The 22414-nt window shown below is 49.3% G+C and overlaps 1 protein-coding gene across 1 annotated transcript in view; it reads right to left on the bottom strand.

Annotated features, from left to right (window-relative positions):
- Positions 1-2032: 2032 nt before the first annotated feature.
- Positions 2033-22414, bottom strand: part of CD99L2 (CD99 molecule like 2) — a 32943-nt gene continuing 12561 nt past the window's right edge. The window contains exons 2-11 of the mRNA XM_080352717.1: positions 17651-17716; positions 15661-15699; positions 14135-14230; positions 13214-13294; positions 12169-12261; positions 10119-10184; positions 9041-9076; positions 8833-8952; positions 6238-6303; positions 2033-5795 (exon numbers count right to left, since the gene is read on the bottom strand). Coding sequence (XP_080208843.1) covers positions 5731-5795; positions 6238-6303; positions 8833-8952; positions 9041-9076; positions 10119-10184; positions 12169-12261; positions 13214-13294; positions 14135-14230; positions 15661-15699; positions 17651-17716 — 728 coding nt within the window. The 3' untranslated portion in view covers positions 2033-5730. The remainder of the gene's footprint in view (positions 5796-6237; positions 6304-8832; positions 8953-9040; positions 9077-10118; positions 10185-12168; positions 12262-13213; positions 13295-14134; positions 14231-15660; positions 15700-17650; positions 17717-22414) is intronic.

Here is a 22414-nt window from a genome sequence, read left to right as displayed (position 1 = left end):
GGCTGGTGATCCACAAGTTTCACTATGGCTTAGTGAGTCTTTGCTGATCTGAAGGGAGGAGAGCCCTGGGGAAGGGTCCTGTTGTGGTGTGTGTGGGCACAGTGGATGTTTCCATATGCACAGAGCATGGAAATTTTCAAAGATATTAGATAGCTCATATATGCTAGTTACAAGCATAGTTTTATATTGAAGAGGTGACTGTCTTTGTGCTATATCTGACTCTTTCTGTTTTTAATAAGGCAGTACTGAAGTGGTTGAGGAAAGAGCAGAACCCTGTTCCCTGTCTGATGCACCTTGAACAGAACTATTAACTTCTGATTCAAAAGCTGGACCTTTTTTTTGCTTTTGTTTTTGGTTTTGACTCTGGTGAGTACAAAGAGAATGTGCAAAGGCAGCGAGCCGTGAAGTCTGACCTGTAGAATTTTCTTATCGTCCTAGAATGGGCTAAAGCTTTGGTAACCAACTGAAACATTATTTGATTGTAAAGTAAGTTAAAATGAACCATCAGCATCAGACACTTGGCCATTTTAGTCCTGTTTCAGAGCTGAAATCCACTTTTTAATCCCTTGTAGATAAAAGTAATCTTTCTGTCGTTCCACTAAAATGGAAGGCAGTTTTTAAAGCTGGTAAACACTCCTGTCTGCTTGGTTTTGTTCCCTGTGTAGGCAGCTTCCCTCTCAAGGAGTTACAGCTTTAAACAAGAAGTGTTTATTTGTTTCTCTTATTTTCCAAGAAAAGCTGTATTAAGTCATGTGTGTTATGTTTTATGGCTGGTTCTCTAAAAGCTGGAAATATGGGATCAACGACTCCCATTCATTGAGTCCCACAGCAAAGGACAAAGTAAAACTGGGCAATTTAGACCATTCCTCATGTGAAGCATTTATGTTAAAAAAGGAAAAACTAGTGTCCATTTGCTGAGAGATCACACCTGCTGAACTAACTGGTTATTGGAGATCTTTTTACTGTCAGATCTTGTGCACTTGAGAAGAAAGAATTTTATTTCTATATGAAGTATGGGTTAGAATTAGCTAGTTTGAAATATAAACCAGCTTTTTTTTGACTGTGACACTAAGCACTGCATCATTATACAAAAGTCAAAAGCTTAGTTCACACTGCACGAGAGATTCATGTACTGGACATGAAATGAAAACAAACCAAACCAAACCTGAAGGAAACTCAAGGCAGCAAAAAGGACCAAAATCCAGCTGCGCTGAGTGCAGGACATGGGGCACTGCCCAGAGTTTAGCTGCTGGGGAACCAGGAGAGCATCTGCATGTGTGTGTGCACGTACTGCATTATTATCATTAAATTAAAGTCTGAATAATTAGATTTGTTTTCTCACAAAGTCCAATTTGGTTTTGGTTTTGTGGGGTTTTTTTGTTCATTTGGTTTGGTTTGTTGTGGGTTCGTTTTGTTTTGTTGTTTTGTGGTGGTTTTTGGTTTTGTTTGGTTTTAGTTTGGTTTGGTTTTGGCTTTTTGTTTTTTAAGTGAAGTCCTTAGTGTAGTTACGGAGGAGGTTACGTACAAAGGTGGTGAGGGGCCTGGAGCACAAGTCTGATGAGCTGCTGAGGGAGCTGGGGCTGTTCAGCCTGGAGAACAGGAGGCTGAGGGGAGACCTTATCCCTGTCTGCAACTGCCTGAAAGGAGGTTGTAGCATGGAGGGGGTTGGTCTCCTCTCCCAAGTAGCAAGTGATGGGACAAGAGGAAATGGCCTCAAGTTGCACCAGGGGAGGTTCAGATTGGATATTAGGAAAAAATTCTTCATGGAAAGGGTTGTCAGACATTGGAACAGGCTGCCCAGGGCAGTGGTGGAGTCACCATCCCTGGGGAGGTTTAAAAGACACAGAGATGAGGTTCTTAGGGACATGGGTCAGTGGTGGACTTGGCAGTGCTGGGTTAATAGTTGGACTTGATGATCTTGAAGGTCTTTTCCAAACTAAATGATTCTTTAATTCTATGATTTGCAGTTTACTTCCAACAAGAAAAACAAACAAACAAACAAAAAGCCCCACAAAAATCAAATCTATTTCTTACTAGTCAATTTGTTTTATTTGGTGTTTTCCAATAGTAGTCAAATTCTGGTTTTTAGCCCCGTGATCCTTACATGCACATTAGCAAAATGAATATTATATTTTCAAGCATAACATTCAACCTTTATTTGGTATAGCTTGCTTCTGCATCTGCAAACAATATGCCTTGCTTTTAAGTAAGGACTTCACCCAAAACAAAGGATTCTCTAATTTCACAATACTGTTTTTCCTGAACTTCCTTTATTTCTGAACCTCCTTTGTTGCAGAAGCAAATTTTTAAAGCCTTAGCCTGTGAAGTCATCTTGCTTTTTCAGAATTTGAAATGGTATTATAGACTAATTCCATTTTATCACAACAAATGAGTAGTTAGGCATGACAATATAGCACTTGTAAGGGTTCCTCAGTGGGGTTGCATGAAAATGACTGAATTATAGTGCCAAAATATCTGAAATTCATGTCAGAGTATTCTCAGCTGAGAATCTAAAACAAACTACTGCAGTATTGCCAAAGGACAATGCAAGTCATTAATAGAATAAACAACAGGAAAAGAGCTAGTTAAATTCTTTCAGTTCTCTGTTTTCTCTGTAATTGAGAAATTGAATTGTAATTTTCTGAATCATTTTATTAAAAATAGCTTTAGTTAAGCTGAAGAAGTGAGGTGTGGTAAGAAAAAGGGCTCATAGCACAGGTAGTACATAAACCCTTAGGGCAGTTGTATATATAGGTTTTGGACTCATGTTTTATGGCCTTTTTTATAAAGGATGAGAAAGTTCATACCATGTATGCAGAACCTAAGTACAGGATCTTTAAAAATTCCATAGCCAGATTTAAAGACAATAGATACTAATCAAGTAATAGATACTAGTTAGAGAGATCAGTGCTGGGTCAGTTATTTCAGAACCTGGATCATTACTAAGAAAAGACACAGGAATCCTCTCAGTTGCTGTAACACCTACAATGCAGATGATGTATAAACTCCCTGTTTCTCAGAGACTGGTCTGACAGCTCAGATGGAGGAGACAGACTGCAATAAAAAAAGCAATTCGAGCCTATATAGGCATTTAGCACATTGAGACTTTGACTTTTGTCCATTTTTGAAGAGAAGACCAAGTTTACTGCAGTATTTGTCAGTATTTTCCTATCTGAAATCCTAGAGAAAAAAGATCTTGAATTCTGTTACTGTAAATGTTTGAAAAAGTGCTCCTTTCACTGTGCATTTATGGTTTTCCACGTACCTGGAAATCACACTAAGGTATTAAGTACTCACCAAAATCATAGGAAAGGCCTTGGGGAAGCTTTCAGTTCTAAAAGCTGGGTGGTTTTATTTTCAGTGAAACAGCTTTTTTTTTTGTTTGTTTTTTGTTTTCTTTTCCAAACTTCAGTATTTGTGAATTAAGACACATATTTCTCCTGTGTTCTAGTGTAAAGGTTTCCCAACGGAGGGGCAGGTGCTACATTCTCTAAGCAATGCTGGACACTCCATTGCACTGTCCACGAGACAAACAGGGGGGCAGGGTAAGAGAAATGCAATAGAAACGATGATCTCCAGCTCCAGAAAACATGGTTCTTGGCAACACAGCTGGAACTACCATCGGGTGAACTAACCCAGGAAAACGGCTCCTCGTGTTCATCGATGCCATGTTGTGACACCTCCTCCACAGTAAGTTTCTGAATGTTCTGAAAACATTTTTCATGCTACAGCTTTCAAATGTGTTTGGCTAGGAAAGAAAAACAGGCGATGGTGTTTGGGAATGGAGATACACAAGCTCGGCCACGTGGCTTCGTCCGCATCTGAGCTGCTGCACGTGATGATTGGAATCCTGCAGACCACGTTTCCTCCATCAAAAGCAAACACAGACTGCATCCCATCTCTTATTTCTTCTGCTTCCCGTCTCCGAGCAGCTAATAATTAAATATTTTGTTTTCTAATCAAAACACATTCATAAAACAAAGTTCATAGCAGTACTGTTGTAGCCTAAGCGTTCTGAATCCACGTGAGGCACCATACATCCCTAGAACTCATCTCCTTCATAAAACTGTAGCTGTAGTGCTAGTGTAAGGCTTAAAAAACACAAGTGTCAAAAAGAGCATAAAGAATTGTGCAGCTATTGCAAAATACTTAACCATGTTACTAGGCAATTTCCTTTCAAACGGAGCTGTTAGGCAGCAATGCTCCCAGGCTGCTTCACCTCCTGGCAAGGCTGTGGAAGTCGTGTCTACCTGAAAGCTGTGAATTTGGTACATCAAACTGAAAGTCTTTTTTCTTTTTTTTAATATACTTTCACAAAAGATGAGATTCGCAGAACAGTACAAAATGCACACATTTCAGGTTTATATATAAATAGTGAGTACCTCTTACGCCATGTAAAGTGAATTTTCTTTCACTTGAGAGTGCTTTCTTTAAGCCCTCGTTGATTAGGACAAATGCACCGGAAAGTGGCAGTGTCCACATTTTAGCAGTGACAAGAAAAGGACTGGGGAGGGATAAAGAATATGAACACCAATTCTTTCACGATAGCGAAGGTCAGGTCTCGATATTGGTACCAGGGCGTTGAACAGGGCTGTGTGAACACCATGTGCTGCTGAGCCTGATGCGTCCCAGAAAGCTGCAGGAACGCCCGTGGGACAGGGCTGGAGGACCCGTCCTCTCAGGAGATTCTGCCTTCTTTGAAGGTTAGTTGGTGACACAAAGGATGAAGCTTTAGATCCTTTTTCTGCCTCAGGTGCCACGGAGTGCTCTCAATAGTTGCATTCATGATAAAAGGAGAAGGTGCACCTTGCTAAGCTTGACTTCTCTTTTGGTAGAGAGTGTTACAGGTATTAACGGATACATACTTTATTTTCTTTCTGGTTAAATCTGTAATTTGTTCTAGTGTGAATGAGATCTGACCCTGCCCTTGAAAGCATCCAAACACACCGTTTTCTTTTCAGTGACAATGTCGATATCTCATGTCACACGGACAGACTGTTTCACTTGGCAGCTTCAGCTCCGTTCTTGTCTCTAGCATAGCCAAGCATCCAAATGGTATTTGCTAAAAGTAAACACTGCACACACTGCTGTGACCTGTATTTATCACTTGGCATGAAAATCAGGTCTTTTTATGCGGTTAGAAGCCCAGCGCTGTGTGGTGGTGAAGGATCCTCAACTCCTGGCTTCGGAGCAGGGAGTCGCCTACGTCAGCCCCGAGACCAACCCACAGGCACTTCAGTTTTGGGTGTAGCTACACTAAGGCCCACAATCTACCCTCAGGAAATGTGCAGTTTTCATCACCGCCATTGGACGTGACATTCCCGTAGCTGATGGCAGAAGTTGGCTGGAGGTGCTTTACAAAGGGCTATGACCGGTTTGCTTTGGATCGCTATCTACAGGCACTTTGCTGTCCTCATACCTGTCAGCTGTGCTGCTCCTTGGAAAAGATCTCGTCCCTTAATTGAAAACTGACCATTAGTGACATACCTGCTGTTGGTTTGCATACAACTGGACATCAAACCTACAATATTACTTAAATGTAAACATACACCTCTTTACAAAAAATAAACACATACCACCACTCTAACCCTAAAGCCTACAGCATTAAGAAGCCAGTCCAATCCTAAGTATACGTTAAATAGCTTTGGAGTAAAATTAAACAAAAAGCTAAATTACAAGCATGTAAGATCTTCGTTTGCTGCTGATTCTTTTCTAGCCCCAGGTCATGATTTACATCTTTGCACTGTCTTGTTTTGGTGGTTCTGCTGACTGTGTTTCCAGTACCGAATATTTAACTAGGGAGAAAGAAAAACAAACCACATTAGTACCACAGCACACAATGGAACCAGAGTGCAAGCAATGGGTACCCGGCACTGGTTGGTTGTATGTGACATTGGAAGAGCATTTGCAGCAGCCTTGGTTATCTGCCACTGAAAGAAGGATCACGCTTTTCTTGTATAAGACACTCTTGATGGCTGAAAACATGAAAGCTAAATACTAACTGTGGGCATTTGAAGCATGAGCTCCTTGGTCCCTTACCATGGCTTTCTTTTTTGTGCAATAAAGGGGGCAAAACACTGTGGTGGGTGTTTCACAAAAAGCTGCAGCATCACCTAAGTGGTGTCTTCATAAAAGAGGCACAGAAACTCAGTACAGCACGAGGGACTTAAGAATGTCCCTCAGTAAAGCTGCTTTCGTGGCCAGACACAGGCAGGGTAAGGAATGCAAGGTTCTCACCTTGGGGTTCCTCGCTTACGACAGCTTCCATGTTTTCTCCTTTCACGTATTCTGCGTTAAGTCCCTCTGAGAAGCAACGATAAAGACAGTGAGATGGCAGAGTAGAAAGTAAAATTTGCTTTGATGCCTTAAAAACTCTGGAAATGGGCCTATCTGCTGTAAAAGCTAAGACACCTTTTTTGCAACCCCCTCTGCATTAACAGCAGTATAGAAACATCAGTAAAGCATAAACAGTGCTGAGAAAGCATTGCTGGATTTTAAAGCGACTGCAGAGGCTTGCCTAGAGGGCACAGCTCCTAGCAGCAGCCCTTTCTTCTGAGTCTCCTGCTTCATCTTTATCACGCGAGGCAGCCGGGCTCATTACTGTGCTCAGGCGCTCAGCTAGAAGTGCAGGGAGTACGTACATCTTTGGGACGGGACTGCTGTGCAGTGGGGGTGCGCCTCAGCGCGGATAGAGGGTTTTGTTCTCATTAAATCTAAGTTATGCAGAGCTGCAAGGAGCAGTTTAGAGCAGGGCCATGGTGATGAAGCAGGATCCCAGTGGGGTGTCAAATCGCGCATAAGTCACTTATTTAAATGCAAAGAGGTTTCCAATGTTGGCGACAAGTGCAGCCCAGGCTGAGGGGCAAGGCTGGGCGCTGCCAGGCAGGCGGGTGGCTGCACGCTGACAGCAGGAGGCACTGCAAGGGGAACGGGCTGGCACCGCTAGCCCTGGCCCAGCTCAGAGCTGCAGAAAATTGAGTTAAGAGTGTCTGGAGTGCGCCACGTACCTCAGCCGTCCCCTACAGCTCCCCTCAAGAACCTCTGTGGAGAGAGGCAGAGTGGGAGTGCTGTCCTGGAGCATCCCAGCAGGGAGGGAGCAGGGAAGGGGAGGGGGCCGTGCTGCTTTGCAAAGGAAGGCTGAGGTAATCCACTCTGCAGCCACACAACACACATTTCTTAGGCATCTGAACTTGTTTACACATCTAAATGCAGTGAGAAGTGTGGCAAGGACTTCTCTATGCCTCACCACCAGGCTTTGATGGGGCTAATTTGTACCTCACAGGGAAGCAGGCAGGTGCCATGGCCGAGGCCAAGCAGCACAGCGGAGCCCTCATGCAGCGATGGGGCAGCTGCTGCCCCCGGCGGGTGGGAGCGAACAAAGTTTCTGCAACTGGCTAAAAAACCTCCATAAACCCCCAGGCCAGCACAGACACTGCAGGCTCAGCACAGGCTCAGGGCTGAGGGACCCGAGAGGCTGAGCAGCCGAGGACAGGGCTAGTGAGTGGGAGACGCGGTGTAAGAGAAGTGAGCTAAAGATGTACACACGCTTTAGTGGAACTAACACATGCTCGTTGGAAGAGACTTAAAAATGAGCAATGGATCTGCAGCCTCACCACAGAAGGATGGCTGGGCAACGAAAAAAGCTGAGCCTGTTCCTCCGTACTTGGAGCAAGTGGTCATCACACACCACCACTGCCTCCCCTAGGACATGTGTTTTGCTGGGATAACACCAAATGCAATTTATGTTTTTCAATAAAAAGCCACTTTTGCAGTGGCTGACGGCTCTTAGATTTCTGTCATGCATTGCAATGCATCTAAGGCCTGACATTAGCCCAGCATGCCATGTCTGATGGCTTAAATTAATCCTCCTTTATAATTAACTTTAATTTCCTGCAGCTTTTCTGGGGCTTTGTGTGTCTCAGCTTCCCTCTCATCAAAGCCTTTACTCTTTTTTTTTTTAATTATTTATTCTTGCCAAAATATCATTTAAGTGGGGGGAATATACAAGGGTGTTTCATTCCATCACATTCATTTGACTTTTCCTGCTGATCTAATTTACCAAGATGCTTCTGCTTGTTTCAAGCAGAACTGGGAAAATAGCATGATTCCAGCAGAAATTTCCAGCTCTGAACACCCTTCCCCCAGAGCAAAGGAGACTCGCAGGAGATTTCATTTGATTAATTTGGAGAGAGCTTTTTCCAGCTGTTTGCAACCACCCCAAAATGGGTTGCAGGAGCCCACCACGGCCAGTCCAGTGCCATGAGGTGAGATTGTTGGGACACCTCCTGCAACACTTACACCAAGCAACTTCATGGGGCAGCTCATGCAAAAGGCACTTTTTAGGAATAGGAACCTTTGCTGCTTAATTTGCACTGAATGGCAGCGATTGCTGCACACCTGCAGAAGGGCGGGCTGGGCTGTACCACTCATGGCTGCCAGAGCTGCAGACACTGGCTGTGCTTCCTTCGCTGCTGCCTGGTGAGTTTTTGCCTCTTGCTGAGAATTTAGGGGTTTGGTTTTGTTTGGTTGTTTTGGGGTGGGATGTGTTTTTACATATTTACCCTGTTTGGTGTTGGTTTGGTCTTTGGGTGCGTGTGGGGGGCTGTGCGCAGCCTTGGGGGTGGCAGCAGGTCCTGGGGCTGTCGCTGCTGAGGGTTCCTGCCTGTGCAATGCCTGACAGGGCCAGGGGGCTCAGTGGCCCATGGCTGGGGCGGCTCTGCCAGGTCTGAGTCACTGGATGCCTGACACCCCTTCTTGTCTCCAGGCTGGAAAATGGCAGCAGGGTTCAGGGGACAAATAGGTGGGTGCTTGCGGGGAGGGGGGAACACTTACGCTGGATGCTGAAGCAGAACTTCTTCTGCTGGTAGGAGATGTAGCTGGTGACCGCCCCGATGAGCGCCATGGCCAGGCCGCTGGCGATGCCGGCAATTGTCCCCGTCTCTGCCACTCCGCCTGTGGGGTGCAGAGAGTGGGTGCTGTGCAGGGGGGCACCTGCCCCACCCATCCCACCCTATCCCACCACTGCCCCGGCAGTACCTACCTCCACCATAGTCATTGTTGCTGCTGCCCCCAGAACCTGCAAGAGATACCAGCCTGACAGTGGCTCCTCTGCTCCCCCCGTGCCGGGCAGGGGAGGGGTGGCAGGGCAGCCCCAGGGTGTACGTCCCCTTGGGGTGCTGTGTCCCTGCTCCCCACACCTCTGCCTGGCTGCCAGGGTGGCTCCTCGTTGCTTCTTGGAACAGTCTGAAGCTGCTCCGCTGTCCCACCATGTGTGCTCAGGGGGAGCCTCTGCAGGGGACACCTCTGCCTGCAGACAGCAAACCTCATCCCCACCTTGCACTGGTCTTGGGATAAAGAGCGGGTAAAAGAAATGTTGTTGGATAGTCAGACGGCACGCTTGTGCCATCACAGGGAGGTGACTGGTTAAGCTCCATAATGTCAGGGAATCTTCACTTGGCTTGAAGTTTATTTTAAAATCGCTTTCCCTGGAGAAACTGGGCTGTGAGGAGAAGCCGCTTCTGCTGGAAGCTGCAGTCCTCACCGAGCCACTTACATGCTGAATTTATGGAAGCAGGTCAGCATTGTATTAATGACTCTGATGTGGTTTGTCCTTGGCACAGAGATTCATTAAATGTTGATTGGGCTTGTGGTGTTCATCTCTTGCTTGGCTGCTTTTAATATTTAATGCTGTGGATCCTTGTGAATGTGAAGGCTTATCAGATTGTTGCTGATTTTCCTCCTTGTTTCAACCATCAATGGTTGTGTGGCAGAAAGCAAATGAAGGCTTATGCCCCCTCATGGCATGGGGGTGGTGCATCTGCTTTTGAGATGGATGGGGAGATGTGGGTCCCATCAGCCCTGGTGGCAGCTGGAGCTGCAGAGCCTCCAGGAGATCAAAAATAAGCAACTCCAACCGCTGGCACAAGGTATGACCATGAAGGCCAAAAACTGTGTTCCCCTGGCCCCACAGCTGAGACCCCTTTTCCCCACATGCACACCCCGTTGAGAAGGTGAGCGTTGCCCTGCACAGGGTGTTTTGTAGGACTTTGGCTGGTATGGTGATTATTGCCCGAGATGGAACTGCTAAAGCAAACAAATGCACGTAGGTCACCGCTTACCTTTCTTCTTGTCTGGGCTGTAGCCACCGCCGTCCACAATGTCGGCCAGGTCGTCGTCTGAAAATGCTTTGAAAATAACAAGAACAGAATGTGGTTGGCACCCGGAGGCAGGTGTGGTCACAATGGGAAAGGCCACGGGCTTCACGTGTGCTCAGTGGCAATGGGGGGACTTGCTCTCTCAATCTGCATAAAACCAAAGTCACCCAGAAAAGCACTGAAGCCGCCTTCCCGGGAGGGCAAACGCAGCCAGAGCTGCCTAGAAAACAACACAACGGAAAGGAAAAATAGTGTGTAGCTTGCTTGGGATGAGAGGGATCCCAAAAACTGAGCGTGTTTGGATGGGCAGGGCTTGGAAATGGGACTTTTGGGGGATCATGGGCAGGGGTCACCTATGAGCATCACGCACCCAGGATGGGACCAGCCTCCTGCAAACTCCCGCTCCTGGGGAAATTCTTCTCAGATGGGCAGATGGAGGCTGCTCTATTTGAGTATTTTCTGTTCTGAAGAGCTGTGTGGGGCTTTCTGTGCAGCAGGGCCTAGAGCAGGGCTCTGCACACCCATTTCAACCAGCGGCTCCCAATCAGCTGGCTACTCAGTCCCCAGCGAGAACAGGCACCAGTTAATACGCAGTTCTGCTTCTCTCCCAATTACCAGATATTAACAAAATGTTTAACTACAACTTATTTTAAGCTCATAGAAGAGGTAATAGTTGACTTTAAGTCTAGCCTGAAAGAAATACCCCTGAATCAAAGTTTATTTTTTTTTTTTTAACTGAAATGACTGACATATTTATGAGTTCATGAAATGTTCTGGGGGCTCAGCCTCAGCTGGCGGAGCAGGAGAGAGGAAGAAGCGCCAGCCTGGCCCAGGTCCTGCGGGCAGGTAGAGGACTCTCCTTCCCAGAGCAACTGAGCACCAGCACATCTTGGTACAGACGAAAAAGTTCTCTCACAGTTGTAGTGGGAACATTTAATTCATGTAGGACAAGCGCAGAGAAACACAGTCTGGGAACCAGCAGCTGAATGAGTGGAGCTGTTGAACCCCTTGGTTCTGGTCCCAGAGGGAGCCTGGGGGTGCAGCAAGGAGTGTGAGGAGAGGAGACCAAACACTGAGCCAAGCCAGTGAAAGGCTCCTTCTCTGATGCTGCACCGTGGGAAGGGTTACCTTTGCCTTAATAGCCTGGAAGAGACTGCCTTATGCACTAGATTACCACAAAAAACAGATTTATGGGCTTAGTAATGAGTGTAAAAAAGGAAAAAACAACAAAAAACTACTATGCCAGAACCTGGAGAGGTCCCAGGCAATCCAGGGTGCAGCATTGCAGGGGAATGCATGTGCTGGTTTGTGACCAGTGCCACGTTCCAGTGGCTCAACGCCTCAACCTTTCCTGCAGGAGTCTGAAACCTGAACAAGCCCACGATATCAAAGTGCAGACAAGTCACCTAGTTAATACAATCTAATAAAATATCTGACTATTCATTACATGTGTGAGCAGAGTATATGGCCATCTCGACATCAATAAACTAGCTGTGCAAAGTCTGTTTTCTAGCTCAAGTGCTCAAGGGAACAATCCTTGTAGACAAATGATTCATTCACCAGAGTATTTTAGAGATGGAAAAAAAAATCTCCCAGCCCATAGCGTATGTTATGCCAGGACTTAAGCCTGCCCTAAATTTATGTCTTGGCAATGACTGCGAACCCCAACAGCACATGCCCTCGGTTAAATAGCTGTCAGGTACAGGGACGAGGGGGAACTTAAAACAATCACCATGGTTTAACGGGTCAGAAGAGACCCTGGGAAAGCAACCCACAGGCAGGCGGCGTGTCGTCAGGCAAAGCCCCTCTCTACCAAGGACCTTCCCTCCCCTCGGTGCCTGAGGAAGGGGCTGCGGGCAAGGGAGTGCCTCTGCTTCTCCTCGCCCCATCGCCCCCAGGAATGGTGTCTGGCACTGAGAGCCTGTTCCCAGGAGGGGATGGGGGACAGCGAGGATCTGCTGCAGGTCCCAAGGGACAGTGTGGCAAGCGGGATGGAGAGGGGAGGCTGACGTACCTTCACCTGGCCTTATGTCCGGTCTCCCACCATCTTTCCTATCGTTCTTATCATCAAAGGCATCAGCCAAGTCCAAATCCCCAGGATACTTTGCTGTAAAACAACATGGGGGGTTAGCAGTGCTGCCCACAGGCTGGGGATCTCAATTAACTAAGGAAATGCTCAGCTTTGCCAGGGAAAAGTGCCAGTGAAAGAGATGAAGCCTCTGTCGCAAGTATCTCCTGGTTTCGCTATACGGCATCATGGCAGATCTTTCAAACCCATCCCGTTCTGTGCCCCTGTGCTGCTGTGGGGAGAAATGCCGTGTTCCTCTGCGGAACAGCCTCATGCTGTGGCTCGAGCGCCGGGCAGCTGGATAAATCAAGTCAGGTAGAAAAGGTCAGAGCCAAACAGGCGCTCCCAAGGGCCCAGCCAGCAGAGGGGACAGAGGCGGCTGTGCCGCATTGCCGTGCTGGCTGGAGTGGCCAGCGGTTTGATCGCTTGGTGATATTTTCCTCCATGAACCCCCCGTTGGTACCCTGAGCAGCCTGGCTCTGCCAGAGTAGCTATTGCCTTTGCCAAAAGGAGGCTAAAACCATGGCACAGAGCCAACCTGAGCTCCTCAGCCCTCCCGCCAGCTTGCACCCTAGTTTATTATGATCCAAAATTGTTTGTTTTGTTTGTTTCATATTTTTTTTTAAGTGTCAGAGTGCCTTTCACCAAAACTGCTGGAGCAGGGAGCAAAGTGCCTGGCTGACAGGGTGCCCTGAGCCTGTGGGACAGCGTGCCGGTGAACCCTGGCACAGCTGGGCCGTGTGCTGTGCTGGGGAGGACAGCAAGCCCACAGCCTGAAAACAGGCAGAGGAACGCAAAACAGTCCAGGAGCCACCAAGATCCCCAGGGGTCTTTTTTTATTTTGCCCCAGTGTCTCATGTGAACAAACAAACTAGAAGCTGGAAGTACCGGGCGAGGGGCAGTGCCACCATCGCTGCCCATCCCGAAGCATTTGGCTGCGCTGGCAGCAGAGCCAGGACAAAGCCAGGGGGGCTGGGGAGCTCATGCTCACCTGGGTTAGGCTTGCGGGGGGCCCTCGTAGTTTTTGGCTGCTTGGTTGTGGTGGTGTGGAGGACATCCCAAAAGCTGTTGTCTGAAGGGAGGGGAAAAAAATGAGACCAACATGACGTTACCCTCTGAAACACGCATTTGGACGAGCACGGAGAGGGGATCCCCTCCCCACAGGGAGACTGGGGCTGCGCTGGGGCGGTTCAGTACTCTGGTCCCTCCACAGCCTCGGCTGCTCCTGACACCGGGGGCACCCCCTGCCCCTTGGTGCCCTGGGGATGCTCAAGCCCTTGGTGTAGGTGGCAGGCGTCTTTGCAGGGATCCCCTGCACCATGGCATGTGTCCATGGAGCTCTAATTTGAGAAGGGGACAAGCAAGGCTGCCAGGAACATGCATCCACACATGCTGCCGGCAGGGCGCATGCCACGCTCATGAGAGCTCTGCCACCACGAGCACAGTCCCATGTCATCCCCGTCATCTACCCACAGCACAAAGGAGCAGGACCAGGTGCCACTGAAAAGGTACTTCAGAACGTGCCGCTTCATTGATGAAATCTCCCACCTAACAACAGCTAATGGCTCTGTCCAGGCTAAAAATTTTTACAAATGCTGCTTGGTGAAACCCCCCAACATGGCTCAGGCAGGGGTGTGTGGGGAGGGAGGATGGCGAAATGCTGGTGCCCATCCTCAGTGAGAGCCTGGAGATTGGCTCTGCTGGCTCCAACAACACCGGAGCAGGAGGAGGTAGTCACCTTTTAAAATCACCTGTTGGTGAGCACCAAAACATGCCAGAGCTCATTTGACTACACCCAGTTTCAGCCTCCTGGCTGCCAGGATGGCTCCCTATTACTTTGGGGAGTGTTTTCCCCAAAGCCTCAAAGGCGAGCACACTCACACCCCCCTGGGCGCAGGGAGCTCTACAGTACCTGGCTTCCCCGGTCTGGGGAAGGGCTTCGTAGTGGGCTTGGCTGGTTTGGTGGTGGTCTCCAGAGGGGAGTCAAAGTAATCAGCCAGATCAAAGCCTGTTGCAGGAGAGAAAGGACCATTAAAATCCTCATTGTTTGGTGGGGATGGTGTAAGGCTTTGGGCACACATCACCTGTGGGTGCTGTACTAGTTATGTTGAACCATTGTTGGGGGTCAATGGCACCCGTGTCGGCGTGGAGCTGAAAAGGGCATCCAGCTGCTCCACTGCTCAATCACAACCGTATTGCAGAGCCTTCAGATCACCCCGGCCATCATTTAACCCTCCCTGTCCGAGCTGTGGCTGCCACCCACTCCTAGCCCGAGCGACCCCAAAACAATGTGTTTTGTGGGGGAGACCTGTTGCTGTCCTGCGGCACCTCCCAACAGATGGTGCAGACGAGAAGGTGCCGTGGGGACTGAGCTGGTGGTTGGGACCCATCTGCTCCCTGCACGGCTCCCTGTGAGTGACCCTGGGCTGAGCAGACGGGGCCAGGACACAAGAACTCACTGCAGGAGACCCTGGGTGAAATAACTCATCCAAAAAGCACTCCGCAGGGAAGAAAAAACTCACCAAGACAAAGCCTCAGGCTCGGCATGTGGCCATCTCCCGGGGAAAATTTATTGGATCGAACGGGCTCTCGTTCGGGCTGTGATCCAAACGCTGAAGCCCTGCACGTGCTTCAGACACTTGGCTTTTCTTGTCTCTAGCAAAGACCACAGCGGCCAAGGAGCTGGACAGTCAGATTTGCTCAAATTTGTGCCAAGATCTTTACGCAAGGGCAAGCGGGTTCACTTCCGAGCACTCCCCTGCTGCAGTTTATTTTAGGCTCCTCTCGCAGGGTTGAGCAACCCTCGGCTCTTGTGACCATGCTATATTTAAGTAGGTATGTTTGGCCAGAACTGCGCCAGAGGAGCTGCTGGCAAGGAAACCTGGGTGAATTTAAGGGAGCTTCCTCTGCTGGGGCAGATGCTGTGGAGCCAGCCAGCACATCTGACAGGCACAAGCAGTTGGAGAGATGTTTTCACCTGGATGGGGAAATGTCACCAGGCTGGGCTTTTCCATGCTGGTTGGGCATACCTTGGAGTAAAAGAAGGAAGGAAAATATCCTCTGGGCTCCCTCCTGGAAGAACAGCTAGCATGTGCCGTGCAGGCAGAAACAAAAGCCGAGCAGTGATTTGTGTCTTTTCCGTTGGGATACTACAAAAACTGTGTGAAATTCAGCCTTGGCCATAAATGCTCCAATGCCACTTGTCTTCAGCAAGGACAGAAATATCAATATTGCATTTACTTTGGCCATACGGGAGGAGCGCACATATGCACACCAGCACCAGCTTTCCCACGGGCAAGTGAAGGTGTCCCAAAGCGTCTGCTAAGGCTGCAGCACCCACCAGCACAGGCGCAGCCCACGGCAGGGTTCGCATGGTTTGAACACCCATGGGAAGCAAACCCCATGCTGTACTTAAAAGACACGCACGCAAGGTCTCACCTGTCCCACCTGCTGGCTTTCTGGGTCCTTTGGGAGTGGCTGTGACAAAACAGGGAGGAAAATGTTAGCTGTGGGCATCACTGAAAATGTCTCACTTGTGCTTTAAGAATAAATAGCAAAGATATCACCATGAGCTTTATAGCTGACCATCACTGGTCTGTGTTTGTCAACTTGGAGCCCAGAGCCGCGAAACCCCGGTGCACGCAGCATGTGGCCCCAGGAGAGGAGCTGCCCGTGCAGGAGGGTGAGCGGCTGCAGCCTCGGGCAGCATCGGGCAGGATCTGGCTCCGCACAGGCAGCGTCCCACCGGGCAGAAAGCTGAGTGCTGTAATAAACTGCTCTGAATTCAGACTCCCAGAGACAGCAGCAAACAGAGCAAGGACAGATGCTGTACAGAACAGCATGGAAAACAACAGTAAGCTGCCAATATTTTGTTGTTCCCTGCCCGGTTGGCTAGTTAAACAACAGATAATTTCCAGGGCTGCCTTATATATGGGAGGTTTCCCATCAGCTGGAGGAATTTTGGTGACACCTCAATGCTCAGATTCCAGCTCCCCCAGCTGCTCCTGGGCTAAAACAAGCTCCAGTGAGCCTTCAGGGGGATTGAGTTGGTTTGTGTTTTGTTTTGTTTTCCCTTGTAAACCACTATCTATTAATAGTGGCTAGCATTGCCGCATATATGAATAAATTATGAGCAAGAGTTGTAGCTGCTCTGTTCCCATTAATTTCCATTTGCGCCTCTGAATACTGGAGTACTTCTGCTGGGCTCTATTTCCAGTGTGCCGCTACAGTTTGATGTGACCCGACGTCAGACCTTTCGTTTGCTTTTATTCTGGGACTGATGTGATGAAGTCCAAGGCGGGATGCAGCAGCCGGGGGAGGCTGTGGGACAGCGCTGTCACCTCCCCCTGCTCTCACAGCTGGGATTCCAGCCTGGGGAAACGCTGCTTTCCCTCTGCAGGAGGTGGCTGTTTGGCATTTCTAACCAGGTGTCTCCACATACCATATTAAAGGGCTTGCAAAATCCTAGATGAGACCACTCAGGCCTGTGACCAAGCCTGATATCTCATGGTCTATCCTATCCCCCTCCTGCTGAACCCGGTGTGCTGCAGGAGAGATGCACAGAGCATCCGGACTCTACTCCATGTAAACTCCAACGTAACACAGCACCAGTATCTGTGTGTTGTTAAGACTATAAAGTGAGAGGTTTTGAAACTTTTTTTAGCTTTCATTTAAACAGTTGTGGGTGTATTTTGTGTGATTACAGGGGCCAGCATGACTCGCAGAGTGCCCCCTGCTACCGCCCAGCCAGGCACTGGGTCTGGGGATGGTCACCATGACCCACACGAGGAGGGATGGGCAGCAAGGGGTCCTGGGCGCTGGGGTTTGCAGCTCCACCACAGCACCTCTGTGGCCAGGCAGTGACAGGGAGAGGCAATGTGTCCAGGGGCAGACCCGGCCTGGGCTCAGCCCTCAGCGCTGGGAACAGGCGTGCGATGTGCCCCTGGGAGGGAGATGAGCCTCCTCCCATCAGCTGCTGCGCTGGCAGTTGCGTTATCTCTTCTGGGTGTAAAATGAGAGCTGTGCTGCCCTGCCTGACCAGGCTCAGCAGGTTGCCTTCCCCAGGTGGAGAAGGAGAGCGGTTAATGCATCATCCTCAAGGCAAACAGGGGCATGTTTGATAGCAGGTGTTACTATGACAGGCAAGGATGCCAAAAAGACATGGTCAGTGCTGCTGCTACATCAAAGCACTGGTGTGCCTCCGAGGTTTGGTCACAGAAATCAAAAAGCGAAGGGCACAAGGTCGGCACCCAGCTTCTCCAGTCCCACCGGCTGGCAAGCCCAGGCACTGCATCTCCCCAGGCACACAATGAGGTGCACCGTATCCTCCACCACCTTCCCACCAGCATCAGATCACAAAAGAACAAATCACATCCACTAAAATCTATTTCTTTTCTCCTCTTTAAAAGAATAAATAAACATGACTTACGTCGCTTGGTGGTGAGGTCAAACAGGGCATCTTCTAGGTTGAAGTCATCCGTGTCATCCCCATGACCTGGAGACAAAGAATCAGCACTGGTTGTACTCATTCTGCACAAAGTCAACCACCTTTAACTACAGCACAGCTAGACTTGTTTGCTCAAATTGCTTTAGTTTTCAGAGGGCTTTCCGCTTTTTTCTGAACCTGACCTACCGTCAGTGATGAGGAAGACATCAGCCTTCTCCAAATGCTGTGACTGTTAAATTGCAGAGCAGTCGTCTCTGGATTTTCCATTTGTCTGCTCTAATGGATGCGGTATAAAAACACATGCTATGCTTAAATTTGTCAAGGAGAGCCTACCAATTCATCTCTCAAGCTGCCAATCATCTGTGGCTGTGCTCATGATTATATGTTTGCTAAACACCACGAAAACATTGGGACAGCACAGACAAATCCAGTGAAAAACAAAAAAGCCCTGTGCACCTTTTCCTTGCAAGTGCCTTCCAACATCAAAGGGTTTATATGAAAATGCTGCTGCTGGCTGCCGAGCACAGTTTAGCATTTCAGAGACCACCTGCATCGCTCTGCCTTGATAATGCAAACCAGGACCAAACTCCCATCCCAGGGATACACCTGACAGGCACAGGAAGATTTTTTGTTAGAGATGCCTCACCACAACTCCAGTCACTTTATAATATCCCAGGGATAACTTGGTGCTACACCATGTTCTCCTGTGATAGGGCCAGTTAATCCTTCCTTTCTCCATCTTTTTTTTGCATGGCGTTAATTACTGTTGACTTACCCTAGTTCTGAATGTGTTTGTCTTGATAAATTCACGCTTTTACATCTCAGAGCATGCTGAGTAATTAATATCCTTTGGGTTTGCTAAGTACTGCAGCACTGCAAGAGAACATTAAAATGGCTTTCCTCTTATTCCGACTGCTAAATGGATTTAGCTATTGCCACCTGAGCTCCAGCATGCTTCATGAATAAATTTAAAGCTTTACTGACAAGGGCAATAACAATAGGAAGGCACCAGTCCATCAGAAAGCAGGTATCAGCATTTCAGTGAAAAACTTCTACCAAGAGTGGTCACTAAGTACTGCAACACCTTCAGCTCCGGTTTCACTTACTCACACATCACATCTCGTTTCATTTGCTGTCTATTTAAACGTACACTCAGCAAACCCGAGGGTGATTTAAATGCGGGGTCTGTGGCTGGAAAGTTGCTATGGGCTTCTCTCTCCTGGCAAAGCACTCAGTGTTAAGCTGCTGCTTGGGGGGTGTGTAAGTAATAGATGTCCCAGCCCAGGGCTGCGTTTCTGATGGAGATGAAGGATGCCAATGCTTCCCATGTGAGCCTGGACGAACAGCCGGCCACAGGCGATGTCCTGTTGCAGGTGGAGCCCAGTTCCCACGCTGGCACAGGGTGTTGCTGAACCACCAGCACATCCCTGCTGAGATCCCACAAGCTCGTTAGTGCAGTGGCTGAACATCCCAAGCTTGCAACTCTGGTAATTTTATGCAGGTTCCCTTTCCCAGCATGGCTTTTTCCCCAGCCTTTACTGGGTTTTCAGGAATCTCGGGGTCTCTGTCAATCTTGTCTTTCTATTTTAAACACTGTTTAAAAAAAGGTGGAAAGGGGAGACCACAGCACGTCTCTGGCGGGATGAGAATCACTACAAACCTGTCTGGGGGAAACGCGCTGTTGCTGTGTCTCATTTCGGTTCCCCCTGCCTCCGCAGCAGGCAGGGCGAGCTGGCAGCGGGGGTGTGCTGGTGGCATCAAGACTGGCATTGGTATGCCAGGAGCCATCCCCTCTCTACCCCCGCTCCCCCTGCTCTCTTTATTAAATACACGTTAAGGGTGTTGATTTGCTGCATGCCAGCCCCGCTGACAGCGTATCCTCCCTGTGCTCTGCCTTTGACGTAGGTGCCCAAATCCCGAGTCAGGGGGAGCGGGTGGCCCCAGGGGTGTGTGCAGCTCACCATGCCTCTGCTGAACAGCTGTGGGGGTCAGGGGGCTGCATGGAGACATCCCCCTCAGTAAGGCCACGGGTCCTGCAGGCATTGTGGGTGCCTCAAAAAATGTGCTCCCCCTGCCTGGCTTTGGGGGGCTCGCTGGACTCGCCGGCTGAGCAGCCCTTATACTTCCTCGGGTTTGGTGACGGGTCCCCTCGGCATCTCTTCCTGCAGGACAGGAGGAGGGTGCTGCTTCCAAAATCAGCCTCCCCAGAGCCAGCTGGCACACCAACGGGTCTCAAGGCATGAAAGGTGCTCAGAGTGCCCCATCCTTGCAGGGCTGATGTAAACCAGCTAATGTGTCCTGGGCTGCTGCTGTGTCCCAGAGATCCCCCTGCTGGGGAGAGCCACCCACGGGGCTCGGGTAAAGGTTAGGAAAGTGTCGACACGCTGAAATCACCCGGTTAAACCTTCCCCAGGAGCTGTGGCACTTGGCACAGCCCATTTCCCAGGGCTTTCCCACCGCTGCCCACTGCAAACCGAGATCCTTTTCCAGGGCAATTTAAATCTAGGAATCCCCTGGCATTGGCAAGGATTAATAATAGATTGCCAGTTAATTGAAGCTGACAACATCTTTATTTCATGCAAAGGGTGTTATAGAGACGTATTATACCTTTTATGGATCAATGACCAAGCACTCCTGTCAAAGGCACGCAAACCTACCTGCTTGCTCTGGCAGACAAGAGCTGAACGCTTCCTTCCGCATTCTTTTTTTCAGTTCCTAAGTAGTAACAAGCCAGATGCTTAAAACCCAACCAGCACTTGGTACGCATGTTTACCGTGCAAACACAGCTTTTCGGGAGGCAGCGCTGCTGCTCCCTGCACTGTCTCACGCAAATCCCTTTGCCTCTGAGGCCCTGGTCCCGCCCTGCAATTGCTGGAGGAGTGGGCTCCTGGGCTTCCAAAAGCCAACCTCTGATGGGATTCCAAGCGCGGCACACAATATTTTTATATTAAGGGTTTATACTCTCCGGGAGAAGCTGAGGCACATGTCTATGTACTACAGCTCACAAGCATCCCGCTGTGAGTTGCAGAGGTGTGTGTCTGTGATGCATGCTTAGCGGTCGAGGTCCTGCAAACCCCGACATTTCAGCTCCCCCATAGGATGTACCTGCGCTGCCAGCAGCCTGGTATGGGACTATAAAACCACTGATACGCGAAATCATCCTCCACTGATTGCTCGGTGTCAGGGAGCAGTACAGGATCTTTGCTGGCGTTGATGGCTATTTTGTTGGATTTTTTTCTCTACCGTTGCACTGGGTCCTTGGCAGGATTCTTGTCTCTGGCTGCTGGGAGCAAAGGCACGTCCCCAAGGACAGCTGGGACGAGAGGGGAGCCCTGCACACTGCTGGCTGGGGAGCAGTCGTACCAGCGCTGGAGCATCCATGGGGCTGCAGGTCTATGGTGAGGGGGAAAACAGGCAAACAAAGCGTGTTTTCCATATTTTTCTTCAATATAGCAATAAAAAGAAACCAAGCTAGGACACTGCGTGGTACCCAACACGAATCCCCCAATGCCAGAGCATGGAGATGGAGGGACCCCAAGGCTGCAGCTGTGCTGGGTGGAGGCTGTAAAACAGAGGTGTGAGCTATATGGCCAAGCTGGCACCACAGGCTCCCTCGCTTCACATTTTTAATCAGAGCTAGCTGCTCTTTGAAGGTAGAACAGTTTTGTGCCTTAATGTATTCTTTCCTCATTATTTTCTGTAGTAGGCAGCTCAAACACACAATTGTACTCGTCAGCTTTTTAGTTTTTACAATTATATATATATTCTAATTAAGCCCCACTGTTTGACAAAGCTTGAATTACAGTATCATAATTCACACCCAGTATATTGCGAGGCCGTCTGCAGCACTCGGAACGAGGTGTATTCCATTTTTAGTGCCAGCCCACGGATCTCTTTGTGCAATATATATGTGTTTAGCTTCCCTGGGAATTGAGAGCTCACGACAGTATGAGATTGACAGCCTGGGAGATTACGGGAGAATGCAAAGCAGGTACAAGGGCAGCGGAAAGTAATTCCAACTGCCTGACTTTAATGCATCTACCTTAGGAGTGACGCAGCAGGCAGCGAGTGGGAGAGCGGGGGGAAAGCACGTGCTGAGGTAACCAAAAGCACCAGGGTCTCCCCAGTGACCAACCTCATCCTTTTGGCTCTGAGTTACGGTGTTGGCACAGGCAGGCGGTTCCCTGTGCAGGGCACCCACGGCCATGCTGGCACCTCTGGGCAGGGCGCTGGGGATGGAGGGTTTTCGGGTGCAGTGTCACGCTGCCCGTGCTGGGCTGCATCCTCGCAGTGGTGTCTCTCACTGTGTCAGGAGAGATACAGCCTCAAAGGTCTGCGGGGAGCAAACAGCCACTCCTCTGTGGGCACAGGGCTGGTCTGCAGCACCCGGGGTGCCACCAGGGGTCCCCAGGGACCACCCCTGGAGCAGGGAATGGCACATCAATACCAGTTGGAACAGTGACCCTGGCCAGCACAGACCAGAGCTTCAGACTTGCTGATGCTCTCTGCCACCACTGACTGAGCGCCAGCCCCAGCCGCTTGCCAAACACGTGGTAAAGTTACTTTTAAGTGCCAAGTCGCTTGCAAATCTTGAGTTCTTGCTGACTGCTAAGACCAAGGTGCAGTTCTGTGTGCCCAGGGAGAGCAGAGCTCTTTGGAGCTGGGGCATTGCCGATGTTCTCTGGGAGCAGCTCTGGCGGGCCAGGCGGGTAAGGACAGTCTGGAGCAGCCAGACTTCTCTCCAGA

This window comes from Nesoenas mayeri, assembly GCF_963082525.1.
Source record: "Nesoenas mayeri genome assembly, chromosome: 13".
NCBI classification, from domain to species: domain Eukaryota; kingdom Metazoa; phylum Chordata; class Aves; order Columbiformes; family Columbidae; genus Nesoenas; species Nesoenas mayeri.
Note: the sequence above shows the minus strand (reverse complement) of the source record. Positions and strands in the feature narration are given on the sequence as shown.